Genomic DNA, 12,244 nt, shown 5'->3' with positions numbered 1-12,244 from the left:
TGCCAATCTGGATTTAGAAAAAATTTTAGTACCTCGACGGCTTTAGTAAAGATAAACAACATAAGAATTAACGAGAAACTTAGAAATTGGTAATGGTAATTCTGCAATTTAGCGGCTTTTGTTAAAACTAACAAAAAGTGGTCGGGTTTTTTGCAAAATGGGTGGATTTGGATTTATATTTTTCACTAAGAGTGGCGGAAAGCCAAATTTTATCACGAAGAGGGTATTATCACGCACTAAATCACTCACTATGGGACATGAATAGAATAACGTCATTAGAATAACCCTGTATTCGATTAGTTTTGTCAACAAATAGGTTACAACTAAGGTGAGGTTAGGTGTGGTGTTGCCAGTTCTGTCGTCTACTACGTTTTATCACTCTGCAGCTTCAGCCTTCTCCCCAGTCGGCTGACTCATGAGTGCCTTCTCTAAAGTGGCGAATTCACTCTATATTTTATTAGTCACGTGAAATGTTAGGTATTATGCGTAAAATAAATTCACAAAAAGTGTTTTTACATTTTCTTGTAACTAAATCTGTTATTTTCGTGCAACAAACATACCGAAAACACCCATAATGTATTATTATTTTGGAAATTTTTAGATTTTGATCCGAATTAAAAATAATATGATTCCGCAGCTTAGTGGCTATTGTCAAATTTGGCGTATTTTCACCGGTTTTCTTTTTTAAATAGCTTAATTTCATCTGGAAAAAATTAATAAAGTCGCGGAAGGTGTATTTTGCAAATAGTTTCTTTATAAACAATGTGAAGTACTCACAAATAGAGGTAAACTGATTTATTTAAATTTTTTGCTGTTTATTTTTGCATAAATTAAATGACAGTCGCTATCTGTCAAATGGGTTGTCGACTCTGGGAGTATATGTTCAGTGTTTGTTCCGTTTCTCTATCACCGCGAGGGGAACATAAGGCGCTGCGCACACGATAAGCGTGCGCACACGACAAGCCAAACTAAACCAAACCAAACCAAGCCAAGCCAACCCAACCATCAATTTTGACATTTTTTTTAAATGGCCTAATTTTACCCAAAAAAAAATAAAAGTGGCGGAATAATACGATATAATTCACCGCGAATATGTGAATTTTGATAGAACTTTAAAAAAAAAGAATTTTAAAAATGATGTACTCCTAAAAATAAATTTTCAATTCAAACAAATTTGTGTTTATTACATGTAATTGACATTTTAAGTGATATGTAATGAAACTAGTGTATAATGTTATAATTATACACTAGTTTTATTCATCATTTTTTATATGTTATGATAATGAATGACTAAAAAAATACAGAGCGAATTCTCCACTTTAGAGAAAGCACTCATGAGTCAGCCAGACTGGAGACAAGGCTTCAGCTGCAGAGTGATAAAACGCAGTAGACGCTAGAACTGGCAACACCACACCTAACCTCACCTCAGTTGTCACCTATTTGTTGACAAAACTAATGGTATACAAGGTTATTCTAATGATTAATCGCGTCCTATAGTGAGTGATTTAGTGCGTGATAACACCCTCTTCATGATAAAATTTGGCTTTCCGCCACTCTTAGTGAAAAATATACAGGGTGTTTCCTAACTACGGTACAAAACTATACAGGGTGAATTGTTAGGTCGTTTTATGAAAAAAAGTTCCTATAAACGTATGTTGGGAGTTGCTTTGTTTCTGAGATACAGGGCGATGAAGGTTCAAAAAAATAACGGTATTTTAAAAATACTATAACTATCCTTAAACCGATTTGTTTGAAATTTGGTGCAGTTATTTGAAGTTATAAAACGCTTATTTAGCTGTAACTAGATTGAAATTATTAGGTCCAGTGGCGTGTCAGTGGGCACCACATACTTATTGTTGAGAAAAAAACAAGGCCAATAATTGTTTTGCAGCTTTTTATTTATTTTTGTATTTAAGCAACTAAAAATACAACTTTTTCGCATCTTATATTATCTTCATATCTGGCTTTGTTTTCGAAAAAAAAAATTAAAGTATCTTTAACTCATTCTAAAAATTATCCATGGACGACAACATGAAATAAAAACCAATTAATTCGATAAACAATTTCGACCTTAAAGTAAATGAGCAAAATGCCCACCTTCTGATAAAATACACGACTGCAAACGACTTGTCATTGAGTGTCTGACACGCTCAAAAATACCTGGAGTATCCCTTATAATATTGCAATAGATAATTATCCGATTCCTCAAGTCATTCACATCTAGAACAGGAGTTTTATAAATTAGAGCCCCATAAATAGTAATCCAGGGGATTCATATCAGGATTGCAAGCCGGCCAATTTTGAGGTCCTGCACGTCCAATCCAGCAATTAGGGTAGATGACGTCGAGATGCTGACGAGCAAGAACACTGAAATGAGCTGGAGCCCCGTCGTGCATAAACCACATGTTGAGTCTTACTTGTAGGGGTACTTCTTCTAATAAAGTGGGTAAATGGTGTTGCAAGAAATCCGTGTAGGATTCACCTGTTAATCTTGCCGGTAAAAAAAATGGGCCAATTAGGTAGTCACCAATAATTCCTATCCAAACGTTCAGCGAAAATTGTTGCTGAAAATGAGTTTCTCTAATAACGTGGGGATTTTCGTCGGCCCAAAAATTATGATTGTGGAAGTTCATAATAGCATCTCTTGAAAAATTTGCCTCGTCCGTAAATAAAATATTTGTTAGGAAATTATTATTGTGTGCCATCGTATGAATCAACCACCTGCAAAACATTAATCTTGGATGAAAATCCCGAGGCAGCAGAGCTTGTACACGCTGTTTGTTATATGGATGCAGGAGGTTTCTTTTTAGAACTTACCAAACGGTTTTTGAACTGACTTCAAGCTGCAGTGCAATCTTCCTGATACTATTGGAAGAATCTTCTTCTATCGCATCAAGTATAGCTTCTTCCAGTTCAGGCGTTGTTATAGTTTCTGGTCTTCCACCACCCATATTTTTATTAAAACTCCCAGTTTCACATAATCTTGCATGTAGTTTTCTAAATGTTTTTGCACGTGGAATAACTCTGTTAGGATATCTGTCCTGGTAAATTCTTCGTGCTTCTTCCGCATTTCCATTTGCTAATCCATAAATAAAGTGCATGTCGGTCATTTCATGGTTAGTAAAATTATTCATGATGGAGTAATGAATCACTGCTAATTGACAGCTGAATTTTACTTATAGCAATTCTATCACTGTCAGCTGGTCTCCAAAGTAGGTAGGTACAAAGGAGGTACTTGAATGGACTTGCTAATTATTTGTCATAAGAAGCAATGTATTTGTTATTTTGTTGTATTTCAAAAATCTGATAATAAAAATCGTAGAAGTTGAATGTTTATTATCATAGTAAACAAGACACAAGAGACCAAAAAGTCGTGCATTAAAGGGTCGACATATTGCTCACGTACTTTAAGGTCGAAATTGTTTATCGAATTAATTGGTTTTTATTTGATGTTGTCGTCCATGGATAATTTTTAGAATGAGTTAAAGATACTTTAATTTTTTTTTCGAAAACAAGGCCAGATATGAAGATAATAAGATAAGATACGAAAAAGTTGTATTTTTAGTTGCTTAAATACAAAAATAAATAAAAAGCTGCAAAACAGTTATTGGCCTTGTTTTTTTCTCAACAATAAGCATGTGGTATCCACTGACACGCCACTGGACCTAATAATTTCAATCTAGTTACAGCTAAATAAGCGTCTTATAACTTCAAATAACTGCACCAAATTTCAACCAAATCGGTTTAAGGATAGTTATAGTATTTTTAAAATACCATTATTTTTTTGAACCTTCACGCCCTGTATCTCAGAAACAAAGCAACTCCCGACATACGTTCATAGGAACTTTTTTTCATATAACGACCTAATGATTCACCCTGTATAGTTTCGTACCGTATTTAGGAAACACCCTGTATATCGAAATCTACCCACTTTGCAAAAAACCCGACCATTTTTCGTTAGTTTTGACAAAAGCCGCTAAACTGCAGAATACCAAAATAATTAACATATTTACATTTTCATAATAATATCATAAAATTTTTCACTTATTTTGACAGGCACAAAACATTACTACTGTTCCTCTCTAATAAAATATAAAGCATTTTTTTAAATAGGATATGATAAGATACTATAAACAAGTCAATATTCAAAATAAAATTAGTGCAAATTACGTATATTAGAAAAAAAAAGGCAACAACATCGCAACGCCGCTCGATCCCACTATTGATTCCACCAACACAAGAAATCTTTACCAGTGACATCGTTAATAAATAGTTACATGAGAAATATTTTTTAATAGTAGATTATGTTTAATGATGTTATGACAGTATCGGTATTTACTTTTGAAAAGATAGAACTTCACAGAAGCCGAATGTAAACACAAACCCCTTTAACGAGATGACATTTTGCAAAATGATATCAGCTTTTGCTTGCGGTGTTGCCATTCGAAATTTTTAAAAAGCGGTTTTAGGTATAAGATTATTAATATTTTCTTGCATGGTTATTTTTGTACTTAAAATAATATATACCTCTTTCCCCTTTTTTATTTTTACTCCAAAATTCAACACAGGTAAGTTAAATTACATTATTATATGTTTTGATATATAGTTGAAAATGTGTGTAAAATTTTCAACAAAGAATCAGTGGATATATTTGTGAACAAAATAACAATATAAAACAATTCTAGTCTTTCAATAACCTAACACGAGGAATAAAATCATCCTACTTGTATTGTTAGAAACAGTCTAATTTAATTTTTTTAAATAATAAGAATTATGCCACTGGTTTTATAAATGTTCGTCAGAGCCAATAAATCAAACACCGGACTCTTACATCAACACGTATAATGCTTAAAATGTTACAAAAGATACGGGATTATAATAAGTTGCAAACCATACTTATTTTAATTTTAATTAATTAATACTACGTCTAAAGTGTTTACGAAACCAAACCGAATCGCATTTAAAAAGTATTAACCTAAAATATTAATTTTTTTTGTACCAAAAATGTATAATGTTATACCACCTGAGTTAAAGGGAATAAGAAACAGCAAAAAAATTAGCAAAGAATGTATGAATTATGTGCACAATAAATATAATATTTTCTTTCCATTTTTTTAGGAATTTAAGTAGGTATTATAATATAGACCTTTTTCATAGATTGGATTGCTAAGTGTTAATAGATTAGATATTATAGTATTTCAGGTTATTAAATTTATTTGTTTCTTTAAAACAATAATCATAAGTGATAACTAACGGACACAGGTATATATTTCATACCTAGAAGTTACAACGACTTGAATTTATAATAGTGATCAGGCAAAAATCGCAATTTCTAGTAAATTAGTTATAAAATCAATAAATGTGGTGTCAGGGTTTACTGATCCCTCCAAATAAATAAATAAGTATATTTCTAAGAGAAATATCCCTGCTGTTTTAAGAGAGTTTAGCAGTCATTTTAAATTATTAAAAAATTTAAAAAATTGTAGGGAACAAAAATTAATACATTTTATATTAAAACAAATATTAGCAATTGGCAAAAAAAACATTTAATGCCGAATCAATTTTAAGAATGTATTTGCTACGAGTAAATAATACGTAAAGCCAGTTAAAATTCAACAACGTGCAATTTATTTAAAAATTTAAAATGGCTGTTTATTTAGCAATTTTCAGGGAGCTGTCGTCACGAATTAAATTCACTAATTTCCTGAAGTTAATTGCTTTTATATTTACCTTTACATTTTAAACATAATTTGCTTAACAGAACTTACAAGCTAATAATGTTATTAATGTAGGTATATGAAACAAGGATAGTTATACAGATCGTGTTATCGTGTTGCTATTATTTGGGTAATACGTAGCTATTACCCAAATAATAGCAACACCGCTTGGTTGTGGCTTGCAGGCGGCAGAATTTTTCGTTTTTATTTTTTGAACCGGAAGTCAGCAGATCTCACTTTGCTGTGTTACTGCACGTTGCATTAATAATTTTTGAGCGTTATTTTTGTGTTTTTTTCTCTATGGCTATTTATACCCCTTCCGAAAGAGTTCAACTAATTAAATGGTTTTATGGAGGCAATTCAGCAGTCCAATGTAGAGATTTGTTTTCAGTGACATTTGAGAATAGACCGATTCCTTGTGCAAAAACGGTTTTAAATATGGTTACAATTTTCTTTTCCATTACATAGCAAACACAATCCTTCCATTGTTCGTTATTGGTCTCAGGAAAACGAGCACAGAAGTTTTCAGTTTCGTACCCAGTATCCTCAGAAATTGAATGTTTGGGCGGGTATTTTGGGCGACAATGTTATAGGGCCAGTTTTTATTAATGGCACTTTAAACGCCCAAAAGTACCTTGAGTTGCTGCAAAACTAAGTTCTTCCAGCCATTCAAATCCTATCTGATGTAGACCTGGGATCGGTTTATTTTCAGCAAGATGGCTGTCCTGCTCATATCGCGGCTAGGGTAAAAGAATTTTTAACAAAGACTTTTCCTAACCGCCCTATTAGTGGGACTGGCGATATTAAATGGCCTCCAAGATCTCCAGATTTGTCTCCAAATGACTTTTATCTGTGGGGTTACCTTAAGCAGACCATTTATAAGCATGAATTTAGTAGGCTAACAAATTTAGAGGAGTTGCGAAATAAAATTGTCGAAGGTGCCAATTCCATTTTACCTGAAACTCTTTTGAAGGTGCGAAATAGCATTTATGATAGGTTTTGTTTAGCGAAAGAAGGCGGTTTATTTGAGCCTTTTATTTAAAAAATTATATGTTGTTAAGTTTGTTTATTAGAGTTTTATTTCGGTTTATTTATTATATTTTTATCAGAGTTGATATTTTATTTTTTATTAGAATAACACTTTAATTTTCATTATGAAAAATAAAGCAAATTAAACATTTTAAGATTACAATTCTATGCGGGTTTTACAGACACATCCATCCAGGGCGGTGCTCTGTCGCAGTTACTCGTACACGCGCGACGTTGCAAAATTTTGCCTCTATGCGGTTTCCTATAAGTAACGAACGAAAACACGATCTGTATATACAATATATAGTTGCCTGGCAATCCCTTTTAAGGAAGAGGGTTTGTCGTAAAGACTTTGGTTTTTAGATGACCACATAAAAAAAATCTAAAGGGGCAAGATCGGGAGATCTAGCAGGCCATTCTATGTTACCTCTCCAGACAATCTATCGTCTAGGAAATATACCGTTCAAGAAATGACGAACGGCAGCAGCATATTTAGAAATCTGAAATACGAGGGTTATATTAAGCTGAGTCCTATAGAATTTCCAAGTAATTTTCAGAATTAAGATTTGTATATAATAAAAAAAGGTCCAGCAATATGATCTCCTAGGATACCAGCCTATATATTAGGTTTTTGAGGTCGCGGCATATACAGTGTGGTGACTTTAACTGGGAATAAATTCAGTTAAAACTAATCAAATTTTATCTCGCAAAATTCCTGAGACCCGTCGATTTTTGTTTATTTTTTTCACATTTCAAGATAGTTTTTGTATTTTTTCACCTACAGGGGGCGTCCAAATTAACCCCAACTTTTTTTTTTCAAATGGAAAGCCACTTTTTTTAAACTTTCATTGAAAAGAGTCCTTTTTCCTGACTAAATTGCTCTATTTACTTTTGTGATTATGTAAAGGAGAAATACGAAAAAAAAAACATTAAATTATTAAAAGTCTCGAAATATTTTGTGTTGGTAAATTTTTGGCGTGTTTGTTTATTTTATTGGTATCGAGACATTTCCTGACATTGTTGTAGTGTCACTGTTAAAGTGAATTTCAACCAGTTGTTAAATAAGTTAACTTATATTGAAAAAATGCCTTATTTATCCGAATCCCACAAGATTGAAATCTTAATGATGATTGCTTATGGGGACAGAAGTCGTACTCAGCTAGAGGTTGTCCACTTATTCAGGCAGAAATATCCAGATTTGCCACCTATTAACCAAGGTACGGTTACTAAAATTGAAAGCAGATTTCGAGAAGTTGGGCACGTGAGGGATGTTTCAAGACAAAGGTCTTCTAAAATCGATGAAAACACCCAATTAAATGTATTGTTAGCGATGGAAGAAAATCCGGTAACTGCAGCCAGAAGAGTAGCTCGCGAAAACTCTATTCATCATAAATCTGTGCTAAAAATTTTAAAAAGTGCAAACAAACGACCTTATAAAATGCAACCCGTTCAAGAGTTATTGGAAGACGATCCAGATCGCAGAATTCAGTTCTGTGAATTAATGATGAACGCCATTGACGAAAATCGCATATCTTCGGAGTGGATCCTTTTTTCTGATGAGGCTACATTCACCCTAAATGGCCATGTTAATAAGCAGAACTGTCGCTACTGGTCTGACGAGAAACCACACTGGGTAAGAGAAACTAATACACAATATCCCCAGAAAACTAATGTTTGGGCTGGCATAATTGACAGGCAAGTTATAAGGCCCATATTCTTCAATGATACTTTAACTAGGGAAAGATATCTAGAATTTCTTGAACATGAACTAGTTCCAGTCTTACGTGCCTTATATCCGAGTCAGTTCGATCCAGATTTGTATGATGAAAGAATCTGGATGCAACAAGATGGTGCTCCTCCACATTATGCCCGTAATATACGCCAGTATTTAGATGACAATTTTCCAAACAGATGGATTGGTAGAAGGGGTGCAATCGAGTGGCCGGCACGTTCTCCCGATCTCACCCCACTTTATTTTTTTCTGTGGGGACATTTGAAAAGTCAAATTTATATGAGCAAACCACGAAACCTAGACGAACTCAAAGAACGTATTAGAAATCCAACAAATATCTCCAGAAGTGTTAGAAAATGTCAGAAACGAATTTTATTATCGTCTTGGGCTTTCCCAACAAGTAAATGGTGCTCATTTTGAGCATCTTATACATTAAACGCAACTTTTAATGATTTAATGTTTTTTTTTTAGTATTTCTCCTTTAGATAAGCACAAAAGTAAATAGGGAAATTTAATCAAGAAAAAGGGCTCTTTTCAATGAGAGTTTAAAAAAGTGGATTTCCATTTAAAAAAAAAAGTTGGGGTTAATTTGGACCCCCCTTGTAGGTGAAAAAATACAAAAACTATCTTGAAATGTGAAAAAAAATTAACAAAAATCGACGGGTCTCAGAAATTTTGCGAGATAAAATTTGATTAGTTTTAACTGAATTTATTCCAGTTAAAGTCACCACACTGTATGTTTCTCGAAATAAAGAAGGATTAGTTTCGCTCCAGTATCGACACCTGTGTCTTGAATTCACCATGTAAATGAAAGAGACTCATCTCAGAAAGAAACATTGTATAGCAAATTTCTCTCACAATTTAGCCTAATATCACTAAAGTACTCACAAAATTGTACACGACGATTAAAATCATCTGTATTTAGCTCATGTACTAGTTTAATTTTGTAGGAATGATATTTGTGTGATTTTAAAATTTTATGAATGGTTTGCTTAGAGACGCCAAATGCGGTAGCAATTTTTCGAGCAAATGTATTAGGTTCTACTTCAACATGATCCAACACTGCACTTTCTCTCACATCACTGGATGCTGAACTTCCTTTTTTCTGTTTTGTACTGACCTGTTTCTTAAATATTTGGTCAACCAAAGCGTCGAAATATGCAGGTATTTACTGCATATTTAGAGGTTTTTATCAAAATAACTAGAATTTTTGAAAAATTAGATAAAAAGAAAATTTATGCAAACAAAATTGCAAGATTTGAACTTTTGAAGAATATATAGATAGAGATATCACTCGACCTCTCTTTCTATTTAAAAAAATTAACACGGAGGCTCTCGGGGGGAGTGAGGGGATGACGTATGGCTAACCAATGAATTTTTCAAGATAAATTAAATAATATTAAAGATTAAAACAATCATATTTTTTTCAGATGGAGTACTAATTCCAAAAGGTGTTAATGTGATTATTGATCTTTTTGACTTGCATCATGACCCAGACCATTATCCAGAGCCATACAAATTTGATCCTGATAGGTTTCTTCCAGAAAATTCTGCAGAAAGGCATCCATATGCTTATGCTCCATTTAGTGCTGGAGCAAGAAACTGCTTGGGTAAACGACTTTGTCAAGATTTTATTGGTTCAAAATTCATTTTTATCTTCTTTTATTATAGGTCAGAAATTCGCCATACGAAACGTGAAGACTTTGTTATCATATATCTTGAGAAAGTACAACGTTAAATGCCAAGAGCATCCTGAGGATTTACGGTATTACGCGGATATCGTTTTAAGGCCTCAGAATGGCGTGCACATAAAAATTGAGTCTAGAAAGTAAAATATTTACTAACTTAAAGAGTTTTTTCACTAAAGTGGTTTACAATAGAGAAATGATGATAACATAGGAAAAAAGCATGTAAATATTTAGATGATACACTATTCTGCACATAAAACTTGTTAGAACAAAACAATGTAATTTTTTAAGTGAAATAGGATTTAAGACCTAAAATTGTAAATTTACTACCATATTGTCTAGAATCTCCAATGAAGCAGAATGCGAGATATTATTATATTCTTTTTAAATTAAATATACATATAAAGACAATAAAATTATATTTTATTTATCGTGTAAGCTGAAAACTAATTCATTAATGAAAAATTATTTTTTTATCGTGAAGCTAACTCAAACCAATAAATTCAATACTGATAAGATTCCATAAGCAGTAGGAGTAATTATTGCAGTCAAGAAAAGGATAAACCAAAAGTAATGAAACTTTATCCATCTCTTAGTGACAAGCTCGTCAATACGCATGAATGATATTCCGATATTCTATTGGCTTAATAAATATACCTGGACTGCTAATGCATATGGCCACGATACTCAAAAATTACCACTGCTGGTCGCCATTTTTATAGTGGTTGTGTCCTTTTGATCTTGGTCACTCCAGAGGCGTAGCTATCCTAGGGCAAACCGGGGCGCATATTCGTAAATACCCGACGCGTTATGGACTCGAGATATTTCGGCTGCGCCCGAGCATCGTTAGCTAAATACCTGACATATAATGACGACACATCTGTTATTTATCTTTTGTGTTGTAATTTGTCTTTTAATTTTTAATCATTTATTTGGCTTTCAAATTCAAGGCTGTGAACAAGTAACACGTGTTTTCCGAAAGTAGATAGTACATAAAATAAAAAATGCGTGATTTAGGTGATCTACCGAAAAACTACGAGTATAACGCAATAATTGAGGAAGGTATTCAATGTATTATGACTAAATTTAGGTCAAAAGAAGATGTCAAGGTAAGTAAAATTCTAGGTAGATATAGCTAACTCGGGAATTTTCGTAACTGGCGTAATTAAGAAGATCAATTAGATAATAAATTATAAAGCTTAATAAACAAAAAGGATAATATAATTAGGACTATGAATTAGGCTTGGGATGCAAGGAAAACAAGATACAATCTTGGCATCTTTGATGTCAAATGCTGATAGATTTTTGTTTACTTTACGGGTCATTGACCTTCGTGAATACTATTTATTTTATTGCTTTATAAAATTAGCTCTGTTTTGTAGTGATACATAATATATCATATTATTATACTTCTCAAGGAGTGCATGGGTTTATAAAAAAAACTGCTTTTTCTAAGCAAACATTTTATGAAAATTGACGCGGTCGATATGTGGAAGAGGACGAAAATTACGTAAAAAACAGCTGAATAAAAGTAGGCAAAACATCAAAATACGTGGAATATCGGGTAGCATTAAAAAATGTATTAATATGGTAGGCGTCCGGTTTAAAAAAAAAAATACTTATTTTATTATAACTAAAAGACTATAATCCTGGCGTACCCCTTTCCCTCACAATATTGTCTGTTGTTTTTCCACTTAGAAAGAAAGAAAGAAAGAAAATGTGCTATATTACGTAAGACAACAAAATCTTGTGTACAAGCATCCTAAAAACTAAAAAAATCCAAATTCACTTTAAATTTCAAACAAACATAACAACTAAAACATTTTACCATAAAATTTATACACATAATTAATTATAATAAAACAGATTGAAAAAATAAAAAAAAGCATCTTTTTAATAAATTTGATTAAAAAATAAGTAAAGCTGTCAATAAAACAAAATTTAGAGGAAGTAAATTAAAATATTTAATAGGAAACAAACTAAAACACTAAAATGATGTCAAAGCACAGGTCAAAAGGTATCATTAAAACAATCGTCAAGGCTATAATATGCCCTGGATAATAAAAGTGATTTTAATT

The 12,244-nt window shown here is 32.5% G+C and overlaps 1 protein-coding gene across 2 annotated transcripts in view; it reads left to right on the top strand.

Annotated features, from left to right (window-relative positions):
* The window catches only part of LOC126735884 (cytochrome P450 4C1-like), a 70,333-nt gene extending 59,751 nt beyond the window's left edge, over positions 1-10,582 (top strand). For both annotated transcript variants that reach the window (XM_050439982.1, XM_050439981.1), the window contains exons 10-11: positions 9,909-10,088; positions 10,150-10,582. In XM_050439982.1, coding sequence (XP_050295939.1) covers positions 9,909-10,088; positions 10,150-10,310 — 341 coding nt within the window. In that variant the 3' untranslated portion in view covers positions 10,311-10,582. The remainder of the gene's footprint in view (positions 1-9,908; positions 10,089-10,149) is intronic.
* The last annotated feature ends 1,662 nt before the right edge of the window (positions 10,583-12,244 follow it).

This window comes from Anthonomus grandis, chromosome 5 (assembly GCF_022605725.1).
Source record: "Anthonomus grandis grandis chromosome 5, icAntGran1.3, whole genome shotgun sequence".
Classification (NCBI taxonomy): Eukaryota; Metazoa; Arthropoda; class Insecta; order Coleoptera; family Curculionidae; genus Anthonomus; species Anthonomus grandis.
This window is presented reverse-complemented; position numbering and strand designations above follow the sequence as displayed.